The sequence below is a fragment of the Mchenga conophoros genome, linkage group LG3 (genome assembly GCF_057382185.1).
Source record: "Mchenga conophoros isolate Kocher_MC1m ecotype Shallow Benthic linkage group LG3, M_conophoros_male_GT1.1, whole genome shotgun sequence".
In the NCBI taxonomy this organism is placed as follows: Eukaryota; Metazoa; Chordata; class Actinopteri; order Cichliformes; family Cichlidae; genus Mchenga; species Mchenga conophoros.
The window spans coordinates 37,716,083-37,741,937 of NC_140528.1; the positions used below are offsets into that span (position 1 = coordinate 37,716,083).

Sequence of the window (25,855 nt, forward strand, 5' to 3'; positions counted from 1 at the left end):
AACATAATGTGTGAGAGAAAGCAGCCTCTCATTATAAGACACTGTGAGTCTCTGCATGCTGCCTTTATGGAGCTACAGCTGTTTGTATACACTGAACAAAAAGCTTTGTAGCTGCATCCTGACTCCTGACACTACAACACATCACACTGACACACACATTACACTTCTTTGTCTCTGTCACAGCTGGATTACAGATGTTAAGTGTCCACCCAGCCTCGTGTCTCCTTCACACACACAGTGAAAACTGTGTTTGGTTTCTAACAGGTATACCTGACCTGCTTAATGTGATCTGCTCTAACCAAATAATGCTGCTCTACAACTCTAGACTACCAGCCACAAAGACAACAGCTGGAAACATCTGTCTACCTCTGACATCCACCAGCTCATCCATACAACAAACAAACATCAACAACCAGGAAGCAGCTTCACCTCTGATCACACACACACTCAACTCTACTCACTCACCTGGAGAAACCCTGAGGTAGATGATGCTGATGAGCTCCCATAAGTGAGTTTCTTCCATGAAGACACGACACACGTATGTTCCAGCATCATTAATCATCACATCCTTCAGAATCAAAGACACGTCTCCATCCTTCATCTGTCTGTCCTGCAGATCCACCCGGTTCTTAAAAGATGGATGCTGGTTGTCTGGATCGAAACGACCATGCTGGTACAAAAACACAGTTTCTGGCAACAGGTCATCTCTGCTCCAATACACACGTCTGATGTTGTTGTTTGGAGCTCGACATGTCAGAGTGACGTCCTGTCCAGACTCAGCTCTGATGAGTTTCCGCTCTGAAAGAAGAAACAACACAGAGCAGACAGGTTAAAGGTCAAAGTACAATTATGACCAGAATGATTGACTTTAAATATTTTGTTTATTTCCTTGGATTTAATGAACCTCTGAACATCCAGCAGGTCACCAGTGACCCACTGAGGGGGAATTTTAGCCTCATGCTAAACATGCAAAGTGTCAGAAACTACAAGATGTTAGCTTCCACAGAACAACAACATGTGCTGATAATAAGTGAACATAATGTGTGAGAGAAAGCAGCCTCTCATTATAAGACACTGAGTCTCTGCATGCTGCCTTTATGGAGCTACAGCTGTTTGTATACACTGAACAAAAAGCTTTGTAGCTGCATCCTGACTCCTGACACTACAACACATCACACTGACACACACATTACACTTCTTTGTCTCTGTCACAGCTGGATTACAGATGTTAAGTGTCCACCCAGCCTCGTGTCTCCTTCACACACACAGTGGAAACTGTGTTTGGTTTCTAACAGGTATATCTGACCTGCTTAATGGGACAAACGCGACAATGGCATCAAAAACACAGCTGAAAATTAAATTCTTATTTTAAAGTTGAGTTCAAACCTGAATCTAACTGTGACCAGATGAAGTGTGAGGTTGTGAGAAAGTCTCTGACTGCATTCATAGATGTGTCCTTTCAGCTGCTCGCTCTGATCCAACCTTTGGTCTCTAAGAAGAGGCTTCAGGGAGACGTTTGCTACGTTGGACTGTAGGTCTTTGTTTCTGCTCTAACCAAACAATGCTGCTCTACAACTCTAGACTACCAGCCACAAAGACAACAGCTGGAGAAACATCTGTCTACCTCTGACACCCACCAGCTCATCCATACAACAAACACACATCAACAACCAGGAAGCAGCTTCACCTCTGATCACACACACACACACTCAACTCTACTCACTCACCTGGAGGATCAACAACAGTCAGGTAGATGATGCTGATGAGCTCCCATGAGTTTCTTTCTGCCATGAAGCCATAACACTCGTATGTTTCAGTGTCATTAGTCGTCACATCCTTCAGAATCAAAGACACGTCTCCATCCTTCATCTGTCTGTCCTGCAGATGCACCCGGTTCTTAAAAGATGGATGCTGGCTGTCTGGAACAAAGTGATGATCTCGGTACAAAAGCAAATATTCTTTCTTCAGGTCAGCTCTCTTCCACTGCACAGCTAAGATGTTGTTGTTTGGAGCTCGACATGTCAGAGTGACGTCCTGTCCAGACTCAGCTGTGATGTTTTTCTGGTCTGAAAGAGGAAACAATACAAAGCAGAGAGGTTAAAGGTCAAAGTACAATTATGATCAGAATGATTGACTTTAAATATTTTGTTTATTTCCTTTGACATTTGAGTTTTTAGTCATGTTGGATTTAATGAACCTCTGAACATCCAGCAGGTCACCATTGACCCACTGAGGGGGAATTTTAGCCTCATGCTAAACATGCAAAGTGTCAGAAACTACAAGATGTTAGCTTCCACAGAACAACAACATGTGCTGATAATAAGTGAACATAATGTGTGAGAGAAAGCAGCCTCTCATTATAAGACACTGAGTCTCTGCATGCTGCCTTTATGGAGCTACAGCTGTTTGTATACACTGAACAAAAAGCTTTGTAGCTGCATCCTGACTCCTGACACTACAACACATCACACTGACACACACATTACACTTCTTTGTCTCTCTCACAGCTGGATTACAGATGTTAAGTGTCCACCCAGCCTCGTGTCTCCTTCACACACACAGTGGAAACTGTGTTTGGTTTCTAACTGGTATACCTGACCTGCTTAATGTGACAAACACAACAATGGCGTCAAAAACAAAGTTGAAAATTTTAATCAGACTTTTAAAGTCAGATTTAATTGGGTGTCCAAATCCATGGGCTGCATCTTCATGAGGACCCGGCCTTCCTGGTCTACGTGGGCTAGGTCCTCAGGAGGCCTGGTACACCGAAGGGAGCGTCTGTGAAATTGGACGTTCTTGCCTTCTAGTTTTGTGTCACCAGATGTCTCAGTGGAGTTTAATAAACCCAGCCGTGTGCTCCATGCTATTTAAGATATAACAGGATACCGGCATAAATTCTCGATCATCTCACACTTCTGTTTAATCAGTTTTCTGTTGGACGTTTATTCAGCTGTGTGAAAACTTTAGAACTTTAATCTCAGCCAAACCAATTTACTGAGGAACAAATAAAATACTGAAAAAAGTCAAACAAAAACATTTTTAAGTTATCTAAGTGACTTATACATCGTGTTTACACTTGCGGTGCCCCTTGCATGTGACAGCCTGTTACAGCAGCTCTGGTCATTCTCAGTTTCTTTCTCCTCTTTATTTTCTCGCAATGTTTTCTAACTAAAGTATTAGCAATTAGATTCCGCAATCATGTTACCATTTTGTGCTAGTCATGGTCGTTTTTCTCAGTTTTTTTTTTCACTTTTTTCACTCATGTTTCACCCTCAGCCAAACCAATTTACTCCGGAACAAATTAACACCGAAAAAAGCGAAACAATAACAATTTTAAGTTATCCGAGTGACTTATATATCATGTTTGACCCGAGTGGCAAAAGAGCAGGGGTCTGAAAACAATGAAGCCAGGAGTCCGCTGCACTCGCCGGCTTGAGTGATCATTGAACCACCCGGCTTGCTATCGAGCGGGTGGGTAACAGACGTCTCTGAAAACGACGGCGCACTTTTGAAAATATGTGATATCTTGATAAAATATGCAGATACACTGAACAAAAATATAAACGCAACACCTTTGTTACTGCTCCCATTCCCCATGGGATGGACGTAGAGACCTAAAATTCATTCCAGATACACAATATAACCATCCCTCCCAAACAGTGGTCACAAATCAGTCCAAATGTGTGGTAGTGGGCACATCTGCTATATTGAGATAATCCATCCCACCTCACAGGTGTGCCACATCAGGATGCTGATCTGACATCATGAGTAGTGCACAGGTGTACCTCAGACTGCCCACAACAAAAGGCCACCCTGGAATGTGCAGTTTTGTCTCACAGCAAAATGCCACAGATGCCACAAGCAATGAGGGAGCTTGCAATTGGCATGCTGACAGCAGGAATGTCAACCAGATCTGTCGCCCGTGCATTGAATGTTCATTTCTCAACCATAAGCCGTCTCCACAGGCGTTTCAGAGAATATGGCAGCACATCCAACCGGCCTCACAACCGCAGACCTCGTGTAACCACACCAGCCCAGGACCTCCACATCCAGCAGGTTCACCTCCAAGATCGTCTGAGACCAGCCACCCAGACAGCTGCTGGAACAATTGGTTTGCACAACCAAACAATTTCTGCACAGACTGTCAGAAACCGTCTCAGGGACGCTCAACTGCATGCCCGTCGTCCTCATCGGGGTCTTGACCTGACTCCAGCTCGTCGCCGTAACAGACTTGTGTGGGCAAATGCTCACATTCGATGGCATCTGGCACGTTGGAGAGGTGTGCGCTTCACGGATGAATCATGGTTCACATTGTTCAGGGCAGATGGCAGCTGAGAATGTCCCAGTTCTTGCATGGCCAGCATACTCACCGGACATGTCACCCATTGAGCATGTTCGGGATGTTCTTGACCGGCGTATACGACAGCGTGTACCAGTTCCCACGAATATCCAACAACCTCGCACAGCCATTGAAGTGGAGTGGACCAACATTCCACAGGCCACAATTGACAATCTGATAGACTCCATGCGACGATGTGTTGCACTGCATGAGGCAAATGGTGGTCACACCAGATACTGACCGGTTCTGGGTCCCCAGACCCCCAATAGCGCAAAAAACTGCACATTCCAGGGTGGCCTTTTGTTGTGGGCAGTCTGAGGTACACCTGTGCACTACTCATGATGTCAGATCAGCATCCTGATGTGGCACACCTGTGAGGTGGGATGGATTATCTCAATATAGCAGATGTGCCCACTACCACACATTTGGACTGATTTGTGACCACTGTTTGGGAGGGATGGTTATATTGTGTATCTGGAATGAATTTTAGGTCTCTACGTCCATCCCATGGGGAATGGGAGCAGTAACAGAGGTGTTGCGTTTATATTTTTGTTGAGTGTATTTGAAGTTTACACAGCTACTTTCTCGCCTGAAAATGTCTTAAAAACTTATTTTGTGACCCAGAAAAAGTATTAAGAATAATGTTAAAAATTTAGTAGCAGCCACCATTGTTGGAAACTGGAATTGGCTGATCCGCGCTATGAATTCTGGTATAGGCAGGGCCATGAAGGACACAAAGGACCCATCCATTAAATTCAGGGAAAAGGAGTGCGCATTTGTCGGCTGCATTTGCAGGACTCTACGAATTGGGACAACCTTCGTCGCGTCACTGTGACGTATTCGGCCTACAAATGCGGCCTCAGGAGGATGCAGCCCATGAATTTGGACACCACTCAACTGTGATGAGATGAAGTGTGAGGTTGTGAGAAAGTCTCTGACTGCATTCATAGATGTGTCCTTTCAGCTGCTCGCTCTGATCCAACCTTTGGTCTCTAAGAAGAGGCTTCAGGGAGACGTTTGCTACGTTGGACTGTAGGACCATCAGAAATGTGTGCAGTAACAAAACAGGCAGCACTGAAAGCAGCTCTAAGTGTTTGTGTTGTTCAATGATTTGTGCACAACAACAACAATGGGACCTCTCTCATCCATACAACAAACAAACATCAACAACCAGGAAGCAGCTTCACCTCTGATCACACACACACTCAACTCTACTCACTCACCTGGAGAAACCCTGAGGTGGATGATGCTGATGAGCTCCCATGAGTGTTTTTCTTCCATGAAGCCATAACACATGTATGTTTCAGCATCATTAATCGTCACATCCTTCAGAATCAAAGACACGTCTCCATCCTTCATCTGTCTGTCCTGCAGATCCACCCGGTTCTTAAAAGATGGATGCTGGTTGTCTGGATCGAAACGACCATGCTGGTACAAAAACACATTTTCTGGCAACAGGTCATCTCTGCTCCAATACACACGTCTGATGTTTGGAGCTCGACATGTCAGAGTGACGTCCTGTCCAGACTCAGCTGTGATGTTTTTTCTGGTCTGAAAGAGGAAACAACACAGAGCAGAGAGGTTAAAGGTCAAAGTACAACTATTTCCTTTGACATTTGAGTTTTTAGTCATGTTGGATTTAATGAACCTCTGAACATCCAGCAGGTCACCAGTGACCCACTGAGGGGGAATTTTAGCTTCATGCTAAACACGCAAAGTGTCAGAAATATGGCTGGGTATCGTCGCTGATTTCTAGAATCGATTCAATTCCGATTCACAAGGTCCCAAATTGATTCGATCTACGTTTCAATTCGATTCAGGGAAATTTTGCCTCAGTCAGAAATATTATAATTCTGATTATGTATCAGTACATTTCCATATTTTTATATATATAAAAAGAAATCTGACACTTGTGAGACTTTTGATAGAGTTGTATTGTTGATTGTCATTTATGCTTAGAAACATTTACTCATTTATGCTTAGAAATATTTAACCATAGATGCTTAGAAGTGTATAATCAATTGTGTAGTGATAAGTTGTGTAGTGATAAGTTGTGTGATCGTTAACAGGCTACAGAGGCTTGGTGTGTATTCCACACTGGAATGCACACCTGCATTTTGGGGGCATGGGAAAAGTTCGCATCCTGCCTTATTGTTTTATGGTAGGATTACCGTAGCTACGTTTGTTCTAGTCTAAGTGCTTTTCTGTTTAGATGAACTGCTGGACTTCCTCACCGGGGGGGGGTCTAGTCTACCCTCTTCCTAACCAAGGATGTTTGCTTGTGTGATTTTATGACCCTTTGATCAGCAGTACCCCCCCCCCCCCCACACACACACACACACACACACACACAAGGTACTCTTTGTGTGTATGTAGACGTCATATGTTAATGAACCTATGCATATTCATGTAACCTCAATAAAAGGACAGTGATACGGGAGAACGGACGAGAGCTACTGGGGTCAAGCGAAGGGACGGCGCTCTGTCCAGTCTCTCCCGTGCACGAGTAACATGAAGAACTTGCCTACTTGCGTCTTGCTTGCAGTGTAATTATATTGTCTTAACGTTCCAGCGAATAGGTTCAAGCTACAAACCTATCAACTTTATCAAAAGTGTAAGCATCACAGCAGATGCCTTTGTGTCAAAGTAACTGAGGATCAAACACAGAAAAACACAAAGGCAACTTTTCTTGTCTGGGATTTTATATCAGATAACCTTAAAAAATATTCTGCAGTAGATCAAAAATGAAAGAAAACCATTAACATATGAACATTACCTGATGCTGTTGAAGTAAGGCAGAGCAAAGTTACAGAGGTTTTATTAGAGGCACATCTAAGCGTTTTGCAATTTTTGCATAACTTTAAGTTTACATTTGTCCATTTACATTTGTTTACATTTAGCCTATTGAACGGCAGAAATTAGGTTTTCATTTTGGAAGTAAGCAAAAGGGAAAAAAACACAGCGGCCGACAGCGCTGTAAACAACGGTAGACTTGTGCGTAATAAACAAGCGAATAATGCAGAAAACAGATTTTTAGATGGGAAACTGTTCTTGAAGAGAGAGAGAGAGAGAGAAAGAGAGAGACAGAGAGAGAGAGCTCTGCATGAAGTGTGATTTTTATCACGGTGAAAGCAAAAAAGCAAAACCAATTTATGACGATGTTTATGTGAAGCGTAGTTTGGATCTTCTTTTGCTGCTGGTTCAGTCAATATTGTTTGGAGAGAAATAAAACCTGCAGCTTCAGAATCTATCGCAAAAAGGAATGAGCAGACTGAGTAGTACAAAAAAATGTTTGCAGTTACTACAGTATTGCAAATTTTTTCCCTTAATATAAATACTAATAAAGTGAAGTGACCAGTGCAGATTGTACAGAGTACTTGTGAAGCTGCAGGGTAGCTTCTGAGTGCGTCCTGTGGACTGTGTTGTAATAATAATAAAATTATATCTAAAAGTCGATTCAGGATTTTAATGAATCAATTTTATGTTATCCAAGCTAGAATCGATTTTAATCGATAAATCGATAATCAAACCCACCCCCAGTCAGAAACTACAAGATGTTAGCTTCCACAGAACAACAACATGTGCTGATAATAAGTGAACATAATGTGTGAGAGAAAGCAGCCTCTCATTATAAGACACTGTGAGTCTCTGCATGCTGCCTTTATGGAGCTACAGCTGTTTGTATACACTGAACAAGAAGCTTTGTAGCTGCATACTGACTCCTGACACTACAACACATCACAGACAAACTAAATCTATATGATAATAACTCATAAGTAATAAATATTCTTCAAATATAAACCAGACTGATACTTTATTCCTCATTATCCCAGAAACAAATAGTTAAATCTCACCTGCAGAGGCAACCACGACAACCAGCAAAGTCCAGCAGAGTGATGCAGTTAAAGCAGACATGTCCGTGTTTTCAAGATCTGCTGATCTGACTTTTAGTTTGTTTAAGTGACCAAGTCTGATATTGATTCTGTTGCTCACTTAAAATGTGATTTTAAAATCTGAGATTACATTAAAGGTTCAAACAAAAATTTAATTCATCAACTATTGTAACAAATGTATTTCAGCCCGTCTACACTTGTCAGTCAACATATCGTAAGGAATTCAATATATAGTGTCTTTGGTAGGTTGGGCTATGGGACGATCATAAATAAGTGCGTCATAACGAATGCAATGGAATGTAAAGCAGGTCTGAGTGTTTAACAGGTTTACATGTGCGGGTTTCTTTTATTGACATAAGCCTGTATATCTACGGGTAGTTTCCAGTAGAAGGCTCTGCCGGATGTTGTGGCTCACATGTGCCAGAATGTTCTCAGTGAAGGTTAAAGCAAAACACCGGACTCTGACGAAGTTAACATATTGCAGTATTTGGAAGGCGTAGCGAGGTACATGTTTTAAGTGTGACTTGATTATTTAGATGATATTTCATTGTATTCTCTAGTTTTTGGATTTATGTTTAAGTTTATATTAATAAGACGCATCTAGGATATGTATTTTCTGTTTTCTGTTTCGTTTTCACGGTGTATCTGGTGAAAACGAAACAGATAAGTCAGACTTCATTAGCCGTGTCTTGGCCCAAACTCTGCTTCAGGTCACAAAATCAAGACTTCAGCATTACTGAGAGTTACAAACTGTCTAAATTCTTTCATCTCTACTAAAATGATCGCTGTGGCTACTATACCAGGTGTAACAATTAAGTTTAACATCCAGGGATCAATGAAAACGAATTTACTATATTTAACGGCGTTAGCAGGAAGTTAGCTCGCTAGTTTCCACCAAAACATGACATACCATGTTCTGACTGAGAGATTTTTTTAAACTAATTAAAACGTACAGCTCTGCTACCACTTCCAACATAAATGAAGAGAGAAAACTAAACAGGAGTGACTTTTGTAGTTATACTGAAGTTGGACTAACTGGTATATAATGATGCTCTATGTGTGACAGCCACACAGCTATGTTAGCATAATATAAACATAGTGAAGCTGGAGGATGAACGCTATCTATTTTCCACTCCACAAGAGTTAACATGAGTATTCCCGATGGTTGGGGACAAATGCAATCGTATGGCAGGATGCACTTTAAAGTCTACGGAATAGCTATTATATATATTTTGGTAATCGCACCAGGTCTGAAGGGGCTCTAGCGTAGACAGTTAATAATAAACAAACTTAATAATAAGTTTGTTAATAATTATTGACTTGGGTAAACATACACAGAGAAAGACAGTTATACAGGATTAGATCCGGTGTTTCAGAGTAACTGGTGAGGATGAAACAGATGAGTATTAGGAGCTGATTTTGCTTTGTTAAGAAAGGAAACAAAACCTTTGTGAAAATTTTCTCTTCCGAATAATTTTCTTTGTTTTCCTTTTTGATCATGACATGGCAGTGTGCTGTTTCAGTTGAAGAAAGGAGTGCATTATATAAACTACAAATATGTAATGGATTACATGTCGCTTTTAAGTTGTGTTTGGGACTTTATTAGATGCCCTACATGTTCCTATACCGTTGTGCCAGCTAATGGACTAGGAAGTAAATTAAGCCTCTCGAGTGTTTAGTGATGTTCCACTAAGTGCCCATATATAGATATCACAGTTACTCTGACTGAGCACACAGGAGATCTTAAGTGCTGTCAAACAACATTACACGGTAACTTAAAGAGACGACCGGTCAGTGAAAGTGAGAGTCTGGGGATCCATCATCTGGAACACGGAGAGTGGAATATGTAAATAAATCTGACCAGTTAAGATAAAAAAACAATTAATCTGTATCACCAGCTAATCTAATGAGGTGAAGTTTGAAATTCAGATTCTGTTAGTCACTGAAAATAATAGAATCAGACATTTATAACCATGAAAGTGTTGGATCGCCTGTAAAGTCAACACAGACATGTCTGCTGGAACCGGTTCACTCTGCTTCACTTTCCTGTTTGTTGTGTTTGTCTGTGCAGGTGAGTTATTTAATTTGGTTTGTTATCATGCGTGAAGGAGACACGAGGCTGGGTGGACACTTAACATCTGTAATCCAGCTGTGACAGAGACAAAGAAGTGTAATGTGTGTGTCAGTGTGATGTGTTGTAGTGTCAGGAGTCAGGATGCAGCTACAAAGCTTTTTGTTCAGTGTACACAAACAGCTGTAGCTCCATAAAGGCAGCATGCAGAGACTCACAGTGTCTTATAATGAGAGGCTGCTTTCTCTCACACATTATGTTCACTTATTATCAGCACATGTTGTTGTTCTGTGGAAGCTAACATCTTGTAGTTTCTGACACTTTGCATGTTTAGCATGAGGCTACAATTACCCCTCAGTGCAGGGGTGCTCACACTTTTTCCGCATGTGAGCTACTTATAAAATGACCAAGTCAAAATGATCTACCCACTACAAAAATCCAAAACATATACTTATTTATAAATATATTGAGAATTCTTTATATCTACAATGTATATACATGCATAACCGCAATATCCAATATTTCACAACACAATTAACTATGTAAATTTTTTGTCATTACCTGAGTTTACTCTGATGACTTGCACTGAATTGAATCAGCCAGGGATGCATAGTCCGGACAGTAGCTGCTGACGGCCAGGTTTAAGAGAAAAAACCGAGAGCTAAAAATTGGAGTTAACTCGCTGACTAGCTTGTCAGTTTTACTACACTTCGCGCCGCTGTTTGCGCATGCGCAGCGACCTAAGCGTCAGAAAAAATCTGCTGTCATCTGACTGGCTTCCCTGTATCAATCAAGTGACGGGATGGATGATAGGCTGGCATCTATCTTTTTTAATGCCATGCGATCTACCAATACTACCTTTGCGATCGACTGGTCGATCGCGATCGACGTATTGAGCACCCCTGCCTCAGTGGGTCACTGGTGACCTGCTGGATGTTCAGAGGTTCATTAAATCCAACATGACTAAAAACTCAAATGTCAAAGGAAATAAACAAAATATTTAAAGTCAATCATTCTGATCATAATTGTACTTTGACCTTTAACCTCTCTGCTCTGTGTTGTTTCCTCTTTCAGACCCAAAGATCATCAGAGCTGAGTCTGGACAGGACGTCACTCTGACATGTCGAGCTCCAAACAACACAGTTACAGTTTTAAACTGGACAAGATCTGACCTGAAGCCAGATTATGTGCTTTTGTACCAGGATGGTCTCTCTGATTCAACACACCAGCATCCATCTTTTAAGAACTGGGTGGTTCTGAAGGACAGACAGATGAAGGATGGAGACGTGTCTTTGATTCTGAGGGACGTGACGATTAATGACACTGGAACATACGAGTGTCATGTGTTCATGAATGAAACAAGGTCATGGATGAACATCAGCTTCGTATACCTGGTTGTTCCTCCAGGTGAGTGAGTAGAGCTGAGTGTGTGTGATCAGAGGTGAAGCTGCTTCCTGGTTGTTGATGTGTGTTTGTTGTATGGATGAGCTGGTGGATGTCAGAGGTAGACAGATGTTTCTCCAGCTGTTGTCTTTGTGGCTGGTAGTCTAGAGTTGTAGAGCAGCATTGTTTGGTTAGAGCAGAAACAAAGACATTTATGAATCCGTCTCTTCTTCTCTTGCTCTCTAACTCGTCTGTAAACATGAAACTTAGATTACACAGGAAACACGTGATCTCACCCAAAGAACAGTCGCCGTCCTGCTTTGAAACAACCAGAACAAAACAAAAGCACGTTTGCACTATTCCAGCACGGCTGGAGCACACACTGGCTGATGTGACAATTCATGGATATAATTTCCAATCTTTCTTTAGCTCCCACCACATCTTTAACAACCATGTGGGGTCAGGGGTCATGTTTGGCTTGAGACTTTTGAAAAGTAAATCATCAGTATCTCTGTGACCAGCTGTGATAAACTGCTGATAAATTAACACATTAATCTTTGTGCTATAAACTTACCTGCCAGAGCAAATACATAACAGCCATAATACACAGTTTGTCTGTGTAACAACTGTAAAAAACTATTGTAAGGAGCTGGACTTCTTCAAGTTTGTTTAAAACGTTTAATCCGAGAAGCTTCTTCAGTTCTAAGAGCAACTGGTGGATCTCCCAGATTTTTAAGCCCTATGGGAGTGTCCCCCAGGAGGGTCATGGAGCACCTGTTGATCCCACCATTCTGATGGACATAGAAGAGCCACCTCCACAGGACAGGACTCAGCAGTCCATCTGCATCTAAAGGTCAAAGGTCACTCTTTCGAGGATGCCAACGTTCACATTTTGGACAGAGAGGACAGATGGTTTGAAAGAGGAGTGAAAGAAGCATCTATGTCCACTGTGAGCGACCATCTTTGAACAGAGGCGGGGGTTTACGACACCAACTCTCTGCCATCTATAATCCAGTTTTTAGATCCCTTCTATTGCACCCGATCCTTTTATTCCCTTTACTGAACAGAGACAACACGACTCAGTTGGTCAAAACTCTTAAATCATTCTTTTATTCATTTCTGGAAATGGAGATATGCTCAGGGCTAAAGCCTCCGCAAATCTGAAGCTTTACAAGCCAAAACATGTATGTAGTTTTGATAAAAACAACTCCTTCTGGGCTGACTAGTGTGTGTGTGTTACTTAGTTCCACTTTTTCTGTCTGGTTTCCTGTTCTTATTATATTGCCTCTGCAGCTCTGCACTTCCTGTATTTTTAAACTTCCACTAACTTAAGCCTCTGTTGCTAAGGCCTGTCACGCTCTGACCTAGTTCTCGCTCACATCTGGCCTTGCTTTATAGAGGCTTTTATTATTAAAATACATAAAATAAGCACTAAGAATATATGTTTATTCCGTAACACTTCCCAGACGCCTTAACACCCACTCACATCCTGGGCCACCTGACCTCAGGAAATCACATGATAGGGTGGGCCAGGTTTCACAATGAGCTCACCAGAAACCCTGGCTGATTGTGACCTGATGAAAGATTTTTAATTTTGCTTAGTTGTAGCTTCATTTAAAGGAAGAAGAGGTTGTGAATTGGAGCCAACACAGGAAGAGAGATTGAAGCCATATGTGTAAAGGTGGTTGACATGGTGACATCCGGTTTTAAACAGACAGGCTGGCGCTCCCCCTCTCTTTCTCTCTTTTTATGGAATGTCTGCATTTCTATACATACCAAGTTATCTCCTGTTTCAGCTGACAAGCGAACAGTTTCTCCTTTTAAGGAAAATTATCAGTTCCATACATGCCACTCCTACTGCTGTGGAAACTTGCTTTAAGTATAAAGAAAGGACATTTTGGATGCCCTGGGCGGTCTTTCCTCTCTGTCTCATTTCTGTCCTGCACACGTTGCTGCAGGATGGATCGAGTGATGAGGGGGGATCGTCCATGTGTGCACATGTAAAAGATATCTTGAGTCTGAGTTCCTTTGCCTTCCACAATTTCTCCTCACATGACCCACACCTGTTTTCACACCTTGGCTCATGTGATTAGGTAGAGGATCATCAGGGGGGTCCTTTTGTCCCTCTTGGGGGGGAAACTCCCACAGAGCTTGAATCTGAATCACAGGTTCCGATGTTTCAGCCTCATAATAAACAAACACAGGTTCAGAGAGTCGAGGATTTGACCTTCCAAAAGTCTCAGACATGTTTTAACGAACTCTCAGTCTGCAAATTATAAAGAACAGCTGGATCAGTTTTAGTCATATTTAGTCAGATCATCTGTTTCCTTTGTTAAATTAAGAAAAATCCACCAGTATTTTCTCACTTTATACATATTGTGAATAGTTTGTATTAATCTGTTGTCCTGAACTAGAAGAGGAAACGGATTCTGTTCTGTTCTTCACTCATCACCTACCTGACAGCTGACACCTCACACCTGTTTCTCACCTGCAGGTCAGACAGGAGGAGACACAGAGGCTGGAGGGAAGAAGGACGGAGGGAAGGAGGATGGAGGGAAGGAGGCTGGAGGGAAGGAGGCTGGAGGGAAGGAGGCTGGAGGGAAGGAGGCTGGAGGGAAGGAGACTGGAGGGAAGGAGGATGGAGGGAAGGAGGATGGAGGGAAGGAGACTGGAGGGAAGGAGGATGGAGGGAAGGAGACTGGAGGGAAGGAGGCTGGAGGGAAGGAGGCTGGAGGGAAGGAGACTGGAGGGAAGGAGGATGGAGGGAAGGAGGCTGGAGGGAAGGAGGATGGAGGGAAGGAGGCTGGAGGGAAGGAGGATGGAGGGAAGGAGACTGGAGGGAAGGAGGATGGAGGGAAGGAGACTGGAGGGAAGGAGGCTGGAGGGAAGGAGGATGGAGGGAAGGAGACTGGAGGGAAGGAGGGGGCTGGAGGGAAGGAGGCTGGAGGGAAGGAGGCTGGAGGGAAGGAGACTGGAGGGAAGGAGGCTGGAGGGAAGGAGGCTGGAGGGAAGGAGACTGGAGGGAAGGAGGATGGAGGGAAGGAGGCTGGAGGGAAGGAGGATGGAGGGAAGGAGACTGGAGGGAAGGAGGATGGAGGGAAGGAGACTGGAGGGAAGGAGGCTGGAGGGAAGGAGGCTGGAGGGAAGGAGACTGGAGGGAAGGAGGCTGGAGGGAAGGAGGCTGGAGGGAAGGAGGATGGAGGGAAGGAGGCTGGAGGGAAGGAGGATGGAGGGAAGGAGACTGGAGGGAAGGAGGATGGAGGGAAGGAGACTGGAGGGAAGGAGGCTGGAGGGAAGGAGGCTGGAGGGAAGGAGGATGGAGGGAAGGAGGCTGGAGGGAAGGAGGATGGAGGGAAGGAGGCTGGAGGGAAGGAGGATGGAGGGAAGGAGACTGGAGGGAAGGAGGATGGAGGGAAGGAGGATGGAGGGAAGGAGGATGGATCTGCTCGACTGATAGTTGGTCTGTCAGTTTCTGCTGTGCTTCTTGTTGTTGTTGCTCTTCTTATTAATCTGATCTGCAGAAAATATGAGAGGGGTTTTAGCACAACAAAACAAAACCTGAGAAAAAAACGTAAAAAAACAATTGAAAGGTCAGAAAATTATTCAAAGCTGAACTCTGAGCCTGGTGTTCCATGAAGTCACTGTTACCCAGTGTGATGATCAAGGACAGAAAGAAACTGATGATGCCTCATGTGACTTTTCCTCCTTAAGCCCAGCCCACTGGGAGACAGCTTGTACTTTGTTCTCCGTGGTTTGTAAATCCATCGTATCAAATTTGACAGAGTGTTGCCAATTTAGAGACTTTGTTGCAATATGTAGCGAGTTTTCAGACACCCTTAGTGGTTTTTTCCCCCCTAGCGACAAATCGGGCAACTTTTCTGGTGTTATTGGAGACGTATGACCACTGTTTCGCTCTTACAAGCAGCGGGTGCTGCCGTCTGCACGTCTGCCAAAGCGCTCACAGGCGGTCGCACACAGCAGTCGCCCCCAGCTGCTGTCAGCGCAGAAGATGTTCACGAGTCCAAACTACAAACGAATCGCACACGAAGCCGCTGCTTCCGCATTGACCGCTGCTGCAGGCCTGCAGCAGCGGTAGATTGGTTTGTGTCTAAACCAAATCGATGCTCTAAAATGCATCATTCCAATCATAAAGAATGAGGGTTGGAATTGTGACATAAAAACAAACAATAATTGCTAAAAGAAATGTAATTTAAATATGTAGTAAGTTCTTTTAGGGTGTCTTTTTTAAAAGACTTTATGTCTCTTCCACGATGTCATTTCTCTCTCCTACAGCGTCCGTTACAGTTACATACATTTGCTGATGTGATGACGTCATTTAACAACAGCCAATAGCGAGTTCCTTTACCGAGGAGTCGGCAACACTGAGTAGTAGTTAAATCAGAAGTGTGGAGTCAGTTGCTTAAATCTTTCAGCTTTTATAAACCTTAAATTTAATTAAATCTCATCAGGTTTTAAACTCAGGTTCAGTTATTCTCTGAAATTAGCGACAGATTTAGACTTCAGAACAAATCAAAGAAGCGCTGGATGATCAGTAATAATGACACGGAAATGTCTGCTGTAACTGCATCTCGCTGCTCCGCTTTGCTGTTTGCTGTCGTCGTCGTCGTGTTCGTCTCTGCAGGTGAGGTTTACAGTTAGAAACTAAACTGAGTTTATCTGACAACAATAGACCAGCATCGACTAGTTTACATGTTGTTAAGAATAATAATAACAATGATAATAATATGGATTTAGTTTGTCTGTGTGGACACGTGGAAACATCTGTAATGCAGCTGTGACAGAGACAAAGTGTAATGTGTGTGTCAGTGTGATGTGTTGTAGTGTCAGGAGTCAGGATGCAGCTACAAAGCTTCTTGTTCAGTGTATACAAACAGCTGTAGCTCCATAAAGGCAGCATGCAGAGACTCACAGTGTCTTATAATGAGAGGCTGCTTTCTCTCACACATTATGTTCACTTATTATCAGCACATGTTGTTGTTCTGTGGAAGCTAACATCTTGTAGTTTCTGACACTTTGCATGTTTAGCATGAGGCTAAAATTCCCCCTCAGTGGGTCACTGGTGACCTGCTGGATGTTCAGAGGTTCATTAAATCCAACATGACTAAAAACTCAAATGTCAAAGGAAATAAACAAAATATTTAAAGTCAATCATTCTGATCGTAATTGTACTTTGACCTTTAACCTCTCTGCTCTGTGTTGTTTCCTCTTTCAGACCCAAAGATCATCACAGCTGAGTCTGGACAGAACGTCACTCTGACATGTCGAGCTCCAAACAACACAGTTACAGTTTTAACCTGGAAAAGATCTGACCTGGTGCCAGAATATGTGCTTTTGTACCAGGATGGTCTCTCTGATTCAACACACCAGCATCCATCTTTTAAGAACCGGGTGGATCTGCAGGACAGACAGATGAAGGATGGAGACGTGTCTTTGATTCTGAAGGATGTGACGGTTAATGACACTGGAACATACGAGTGTCGTGTGTTCATGAATGAAACAAGGTCATGGATGAACATCAGCTTCGTATACCTGGTTGTTCCTCCAGGTGAGTGAGTAGAGCTGAGTGTGTGTGATCAGAGGTGAAGCTGCTTCCTGGTTGTTGATGTTTGTTTGTTGTATGGATGAGCTGGTGGATGTCAGAGGTAGACAGATGTTTCCAGCTGTTGTCTTTGTGGCTGGTAGTCCAGCATCCACCCACACTCAGTTGGCCTCCATCAGTTTTCTTTAGCACAGATGTGTCCTGCTCACTCTGGAGTCAGTGTTATCATCCTCATCTGTGACAATGTGAGACTCCAGCTGAGCTAGTTTGTTATTTATTAATTCACTGACTTCTATTATGTCCTGATAGTTTAACCTCAGAGTTTAATCCATGTGTAGCTGAGCAGACTCCCTGCATGTTGTTGCTGTTACAGAGAGAGGACGGCTGCTGTCACTCTGTCAGGTTTAGATCAAATCAAACTAAGCTGGCAGTTTATCTGAACACAGGCAGTGCTTATTGTAAAGTATCTTTACTGCAGCTGTGTTAAAAACATGGCTGCCCTCTCGCTGTAATGAGACCAGCTGAGCAGAGTTACTGATCTGGAAGCGTTTATTTACAGTGTGGTAAATATCAATGCACAATTAATCCCCGTGCTCCCCAAGGCTCCCGTGTGTGTCCATTGGCGTCCGTGTTCGTGCTCCCCGCTGTCGTGACTCTGCACACCCTGTGCGTGCTGTTCTTCCTCTCCATGTTCCTCCTGTAGGAAAACAATAGAGGCAGCCGTTAAACACTGACCCCGCGGGGACACTCACTCACTCACTCACTCACTCACTCACTCACTCACTCACTCACTCACTCTGACTTGGGAGTCTCACGCAGTAATCCCACATCTGTGGGAGCTCCAAGACTCTCCTAAGTAGCTCCCCCGGCGAGCCCTGATCAGCAGTAGGTGTGTGGCTTCGGGTGTGGCCAGTCCCCTAGCAGGGCCACACCCACCAGGCCTGAAGGTGCCTGTAAACAAGAGTTCAGACACACACACACACACACACACACACACACACACACACACACACACACACACACACTCATATCTACAAACATGGAGAAGAGGGGCAGCAACACCAAAAATACATGTAATATAACAGGTCCATAACTGCTCAGGGATCCTGGGTCGCTCAGACATAGGACCCTGACAATAATACAGTTTGTCTGTGTAACAACTGTAAAAAACTATTGTAAGGAGCTGGACTTCTTCAAGTTTGTTTAAAACGTTTAATCCAGTCAAATAATAAAGAACAGCTGGATCAGTTTTAGTCATGTTTAGTCAGAACATCTGTTTCCTTTTAAGAAGCTCGAAAAATCCACCAGTATTTTCTCACTTTATACATATTGTGAATAGTTTGTATTAATCTGTTGTCCTGAACTAGAAGAGGAAACGGATTCTGTTCTGTTCTTCACTCATCACCTACCTGACAGCTGACACCTCACACCTGTTTCTCACCTGCAGGTCACACAGGAGGAGACACAGAGGATGGAGGGAAGGAGGACGGAGGGAAGGAGGCTGGAGAGAAGGAGGATGGAGGGAAGGAGGATGGATCTGCTCGACTGATAGTTGGTCTGTCAGTTTCTGCTGTGCTTCTTGTTGTTGTTGCTCTTCTTATTAATCTGATCTGCAGAAAATATGAGAGGGGTTTTAGCACAACAAAACAAAACCTGAGAAAAAAACGTAAAAAAATAATTGAAAGGTCAGAAAATTATTCAAAGCTGAACTCTGAGCCTGATGTTGCATAAAGTCACTGTTACCCAGCATGATGAAAAACAGATGATCAAGGACAGAAAGAAACTGATGATGCCTCATGTGACTTTTCCTGCCTCGTGTGACTTTTCCTCCTTAAGCCCAGCCCACGGGGAGACAGCTTGTACTTTGTTCTCCGTGGTTTGTAAATCCATCATATCAAATTTGACAGAGTTTACAAACTGTTATAGACTCAGTTTGGGCTGAAACTTGGTGACTTTTCCTAAAATGACCCAAAATACACAACAATGAATGGATTGAAATATTTTCTACTGTTGTACAGATGATGCAGACGTTCGTACACTGACAGTGTTTCGGGACAAGTTTGACTCGTGTCTGTTCAGATGGATTTTCAGATCCACCAGTTTGGCTAAAATTAAGGAACATTGTGATTTTAGGGAAAGTTGACACTGTGAAAACATTTTCATACAAACTCACAAACATGATGTACACACGCATGTTTGTGTATCTGTAATGAGACAGAACTGGGTCTCATATGGCTCACACGAGACCCAGTTCATGGCTGAAGCCTTTATGGGTGACATGATGTCATACATGTCCTGAAGTGGATTCTGGATTTCTGACGTCCTTAATCACTACAGCAGTGAGGTCAGTGTGACGAACTGATGCTCTGTTCTCTGGCCTGACAAAGCTTTAACTCCAAACATCTCTCCACTGTTAGAGGATCAGTTTTTTATGGCCTGACAGTGTGAAGCCTCCACCTACATCACCGAACTGCTCCGCCTTGCTCCACTTCTGCACTCTTGAGTCTGTGACCTTCTTTAAACAGCTTGTTTTTGTGTTTGTGGTGTTTTGCTCGGCTGTGCCCTTTTTAACACTGTTGTGTTTAACTTTGTTTTTTTTATATCTCTGGAAATAAAAGTTTGGTTTTTAAAGACAAAGAAAATGAGTGAAATCTCTCTCTGAGGATCCTCAGCGTCACTGTGACACGTGCCTGTATGTGCACATCTTTACTTTTAATAAGATGTTTCAACATGCAGATGTGAATCTAACACAGTAACAGCTGCCTTTGTTTCAGATCCAGCTCATTCCAGTTCACTGACAAAGTTTTGGTGCTGCGATAACGACTCTGAGCCGATGAAGCTCTGATGACTCTGATAACATCTCCCTCCCAGTAATAACCTCCCAGCAGCAACTATGACAGACACGTCTCCTGACAGTGACACTCTTACAGATACACATTCAAGATTCAAGAGCTTTATTGTCAATACAGCAGTAGACACAGTATACAGCTTACCACATGGTGCATTTATAAGTATGCAAAAGATATCTCTCTCCAAGAGATGTAAAACTCAAATTACAAATACATAACATACTAAACTTTGTGATGCGGCTGCTGCTGCTCCACATGTTAGTAAATCTGACCCTAAATCTTCCTGCTTCTCTTAGAGCACACAGGTAACGGCTGCCCTGAGCATGAAGGTGTGTCTGCAACATGATGAAGCTCGTCTAGAGCAATGATTACAATCTGCTCCGGGGCAGCTGGAGAGTCCTGTTTGCTGTTTGCCTCCTTTAGAAAATAGAATAAGAGCCAGAAACTTCTTCTCAACACAAAATAGTCTTTGAATGTGTTTTATCTTATTTTCTAGGGTCCATTAGAGTGACCGTGGATACAAAGTGATGTTAGTGGAGAATTAAAGGTTTTAGTAAAAAGTGTGAAGGTTGACAGTTTGATTACAGCTGCTCAAACTGGTTTCCTGTTCTTTGTATGTTTGTCACACTTATTAAATGTTTCAGATCAGGATGATGTAGCTTTGGATTTGTTCCCTTAATAACAAACATCTTCATTTACAAACTTCAGTTTGTGTTTTCTTTGTTTAATATTTTAATGTGTTTGATCTGAAACATTTAAGTGTGACAAACATACGAAAACCAGGAAACCAGGAAGGAAACAAACTCTGTTTCACTCTGTTTGTTTCCATCTTATGTTTTTATATGTTGTTTGACTGCAGGTTTCCTCAATCTTATAAACAGAACATTTGCATAATGACTGAAAGCAGCCCACTGAAGGAAGAATGGGCTGGGAGGTCAGAGATCAGTGGGCTTTGGTCAGTGGTTGTTGATCATGACCTGACAGATCTGTATCCTGTGTGTGCACCCACTGTGGGCCTTTCCTGTGCTTAGTGTCAGCCTGAGCTCCATGCAGGCCTCAAAGGCCAAGCAATTCAAAAGCTTCACCAAAACAAGGCACCACTCAAATAGCTGGACCCAGGCTCGCCGCCCTTATGGAGGAAAACATAGAAGATGATCTCTGTGAGTTATTTTTACTGTCATATTATAAAATGTGATGTTCTAGCATCATGTTATTCTTCTTAAGCCTTTGAAAAGCTTCCTCTGTGTCCATTAAACTGATGACTTTAGTGCTGCTGTCTACTTGTTACATTTAGTACTGTTTAATTTTCAACCTAGGAAGATCTGTAAGAAGGACTCACAATATAACATAATACTGTAAGATTACTTACAGGTAAAATACTCAGATTGTACTTAGATAAAAGTATGTAATCACAGACTCGCCCAGCCCGACTGCCTTGAAGCTCAGGTGTCTTCACTGCCTCCTCTGATAAGAGCTGGAGACCTGAGTAGGTTCGTCACCCATCAGCAGCAGATCACCTCTCGATCAGGCACGTTTTCATCTGGGAGGCTTTCAGAGCTCACTGCCCTCGGCGTCGCTGCTGGAACAACCAAGTTTTGCTATTGAATCTTTGACCTGCTGATCTCACAGAGGCAGGAGACCCAGAACATCCATGCCAGCTTCAGTTTATGCTCTGTCCTGTCATCCAATCAGATTTGCATGTAATACACTGATATTCAGCCCCAGCCTGGTGTTCTCTCCATCTCTGACCTTTCACACAATTTAAACTAACAAACTTTCTCTTTAAAACTGTTTGTCAATCACAATTTACTCGATTTATTATTCTTCTATCACATATTTATATCAGTCATAATGAACTCAGTATGATCTGAGCTGTAAACCTGTATTGATCATCACAAACCTTTATAGCGCTTCAGAGCAGCTCCTTCAGTGGCTGCAGCACCCACGATGTGGGACGGAGAGATTTCCTCCCCTCTGCTGTCAGACTCCACCACAAAGACTTTGCAGCTGATCAAACACACACATGTGCAATAGGACTAAGTGTAACACTCTTTTTCTGACAACGTTGTATTTGTACTCAGTTGTATATAGCATGTGTATTCTATTTTTATCCTATCATTCTATTCTATTCTATTGGGTACAGTTGTGTACAGTTTCTTATTCTATTCCAGGGTTCTCTCATGTTTGCTATGTAACTGCACTGTCCACTTCCTGCTGTAACAAAACAAATTTCCCACATGTGGGACTAATAAAGATGCTCTTATCGTTACTGTATAACCACAGGTTCACTTCACATTTGGTAGAATATAAAAGGACAAAGCTGGACAATTGTCATCACATTTCTCATTAGTTGCTGTTAGCACAGGCACACAAAGAAAGCAGAGCTTTAGCTTTAGCTCCCTACATCACTTTTAAGCCTGGATGTTGAGGCTTTTGCTTCCTCTCAGCTGTGATGACATCTCTGTCTGCTCCATCTCACCCAACATCATCCATCTGACCTGATGCTACCTGACAAACTAAAGATAAAATATTAAATTCATTTTGCATCACTTACATTTAAAATACATTTAAGGTGGATTTCTTAAAAGGGAAGGGACTGACCTGACTGTTGTGTCGAGACAGGTGTGAAGGGAGTTAAATCCAGTCTTATACTACGGACGTGTTTGGTTTTGGTCTGTAATACGTTGAGTTTATTATCTATAAGTTAACATAGCAAATCCTCCATCCAGAGGCTAAAGTGATATCAGAGCTAGACTACTTTAAGTGAAAACAGATGATCGTCTGAGCCTTAAATGAAATAAGGTTAAAAAGAAATGCTGCTATCGACAGTGTGAGGCAGTGAGCTCTGTTATACCATATTTTTTAATTTTCTTTATTATTATTATATTATAGTGTTATTACCTTCCTGTTACTTCATAATAGAATGACAGTTAATGGTAAAAGTCTTGAATAGTTTTGAATTTATTTTCCCATGATCACATTTCATTCAATCACTCGTGGACTTGTGTGAATGTTACATGTGTTATTTTCACCCGTGGATTTACAGACACTGTGTGAACAGTTTTCATTTTATCCAAAGTTTTACTTGATGTCCAACTGATAAAATCACTGACAGAAAACAGAAGCAGGAGCTCAGAGAGAAATTCAATTCAACTTTATTCATAAAGCGACAAATCACAACGTTTGGTTTTATTTTACAGAAACTTCAAACTAAACCAAATTCAGGACGTGTATTAAACCTGCAGCTGATCCCTGTCTGCTGTTCACTACCTTTGATTTCTGTTACCAGCATCATCTCATGTTCCCCAGGTTCACTGACAACGCTGAAACCACCAGCGGGAGACTAAGAGTGCTGATTTAAAAAGATTCAGACATTTTATTTTGCTGCAGCTCAACATGAGGCTGGATCCTGATTCTTTGTTGTTTTTGTTTTCTCTACATCAAGAAAACAGCAGCAACAAGAAGCACAGCAGGAACTGACAGGCTGACCTTCAGTCCAACAGATCCTCCTGTGTGACCTGCAGGTGAGAAACAGGTGTGAGGTGTCAGGTAGGTGATGATGAAGAACAGAACAGAATCCATTTGCTCTTCAAACTGCTGTCAGACATTATCTGCTGCACTCTGATCACATCACTCAGACCAGCTGCTTTCTACAAAGTCTCATCAGCAACATCTTTACAAACCAACATCAGATTGTGTGTTTTGTGGTCTAAAGTTTTGTGCCTCTGGTTTCTCATTGGCTCACACTCTTGCAGAGCCGTAACACGCACATGAATGAGAGGTGGTGAGTGTAGTTCCTGTTAACAGGGTATTGCAGACCATCCCGCTAATTGCCGAATTTACTTTTGTCTGTCATATTTATGATGAAAAACAAATGTAATCAAATTAGATATTGATATTTTCATATGGGAATTGATCCTGCAACATGAAACGCTGGGATTGGAAGTTCAGCATCGCTCCGCACATCATACCTGTGAGATGACAGACAGCAGTGTGGAGGAGAGTGCGACACAAAAACACAGAAATATGACTGACAGCTGCAAACGAAGCAGCATCTGCTGCAGGTGAAAGATATTGGGACTAGCAGAGCAGAGTGGCTTCACTGTAAAACAAAATTAGCAGTGAGTGTGAAAAATTTCTGTGTGTGGAGTTCAACACCGTCCACTCAGAAGCTGCATCACTGGATGGTAGATTTAAAAAGCTTGCATTCAGTGACAACAGTATGGGCTCAAAATGTGGTCATAAATATTTTGTACTTGTAAAAAAGATTTGTATGTGTAAAAAAGATTTGTGTGTGTAAAAAAGATTTGTGTGTGGACTTAGAAAAAAAACCCTGCAAGTTACAAGTACGGATTTTTGACCCTATTTTTCTTCCCTTCATCTGATTGGTCAATGTCATGTCAATCACAAATGTAACAATCCAATCAGAGAACAGATGGGTTTGGCTGTCGGAGGGGCGCTGTTTTGAACTGCAGGTCCTTGAAGGGTGATACCGTTTGAAGCTGGAGGATCTCTATATAAATATCCGATAGCAGCTAGGTCCCCTAACTTTCAGTAGCTGTTGAAAGGATAAAGTTGTGGTATATCAGTGATTAGAAATACCATTATTACTTTAGGATTAGTTTAACACAAAGTCAGGGCTGACCCAGGACCATTGCTGTGAGTCACAGTGCGCAGCATAAAAGTCCTTTCACATCGGATGCAGGATACGCTGCTAATGCTAACTGCTAACTAAAAGCAAAGGATCCAGAATTTGTTGCTGGCTGCTGGGCTCTGTGGGTTTTTGCAGCAGCTCTACCTGTACTAGATGCACCTGCTCCTTGTCTTTTCTATCTCTGACTTTATGTCCTCTAGAAGAGTTTGTTTTTTTTGCTAGTTCTTCAAATGTTCAATAAAAACATGTATGCTAATTCATAACGAAGAAAGCTTTGTAATGAAGACTGTCATTTCCAAAACACTGCCCACCCCCACCCCGCGGTCCGCAGCGCTGTTGAAAAGGCTGTGGAAGTCCCTGTATTAAACACGTAGACCTGTGACACAAAAATCACCAAACTCGGACGACCACAGACTGTTTTCCTTCGTGGTGATGAAGGAAAACGCTGGGTTGGCATGTAAAAGGGCATTTATTCCCTTCAAAGACCTGCAGTTCAAAAAAAGCTCCCCCGACAGCCAAACCTATCTGTTCTCTGATTGGATTGTTACATTTGTGATTGACATGACATTGACCAATCAGATGAAGGGAAGAAAAATAGGGTCAAAAATCCGTACTTGTAACTTGCAGGGGTTTTTTTTCTAAGTCCACACACAAATCTTTTTACACATACAAATCTTTTTTACACATACAAATCTTTTTTACGCACACACAAAATCTTTTTACACATACAAATCTTTTTTACAAGTACAAAATATTTATGACCACATTTTGAGCCCATACAACAGAGCTGTTGATGAGGCACTTCAGAGAATAACTGCAGCAGCAAAGTGCACTCCCACCCAGCTCCACCATTACAGGGCCAAGTGAAGGAGGAGCCACAGACGTCTGCTGTGTGGAGCCTCTTTGATGAAAGAGCTGCAGGAGATGCTGCAAAGAGAAATACTACAGCCGATGTTATGATGGAGATGAAATGTTATCTTGAGGAGCCCCTCATCCAACAAGGAGAAGGCCCACAGAGCTGGTGGGAGGCCAAGGCCACAGTCTTTCCCTACCTGTTGAAGGTGATGGAGGGGAGACTGTGCATTGTGGCAACATCTGTTCCTTTG

At 42.6% G+C, this 25,855-nt stretch overlaps 3 protein-coding genes across 3 annotated transcripts in view; 1 reads left to right on the top strand and 2 right to left on the bottom strand.

Moving 5' to 3' along the window:
• LOC146578508 (neural cell adhesion molecule 2-like) overlaps positions 1 to 680 on the bottom strand; it is a 44,702-nt gene extending 44,022 nt beyond the window's left edge. The window contains exon 1 of the mRNA XM_085268641.1: positions 466 to 680. Coding sequence (XP_085124767.1) covers positions 466 to 601 — 136 coding nt within the window. The 5' untranslated portion in view covers positions 602 to 680. The remainder of the gene's footprint in view (positions 1 to 465) is intronic.
• A 4,874-nt stretch (positions 681 to 5,554) lies between these two features.
• LOC146578510 (hemicentin-2-like) overlaps positions 5,555 to 25,855 on the bottom strand; it is an 871,231-nt gene continuing 850,930 nt past the window's right edge. The window contains exon 21 of the mRNA XM_085268642.1: positions 5,555 to 5,885. Within this exon, the coding sequence (XP_085124768.1) occupies positions 5,555 to 5,885 (331 nt within the window). The remainder of the gene's footprint in view (positions 5,886 to 25,855) is intronic.
• Positions 10,243 to 15,782, top strand: LOC146578511 (uncharacterized). The gene is made up of 4 exons (XM_085250119.1): positions 10,243 to 10,303; positions 11,378 to 11,710; positions 14,181 to 14,293; positions 15,609 to 15,782. The coding sequence occupies exons 1-4, from the start codon at positions 10,243 to 10,245 to the stop codon at positions 15,780 to 15,782; spliced, it is 681 nt and encodes a 226-aa protein (XP_085106245.1).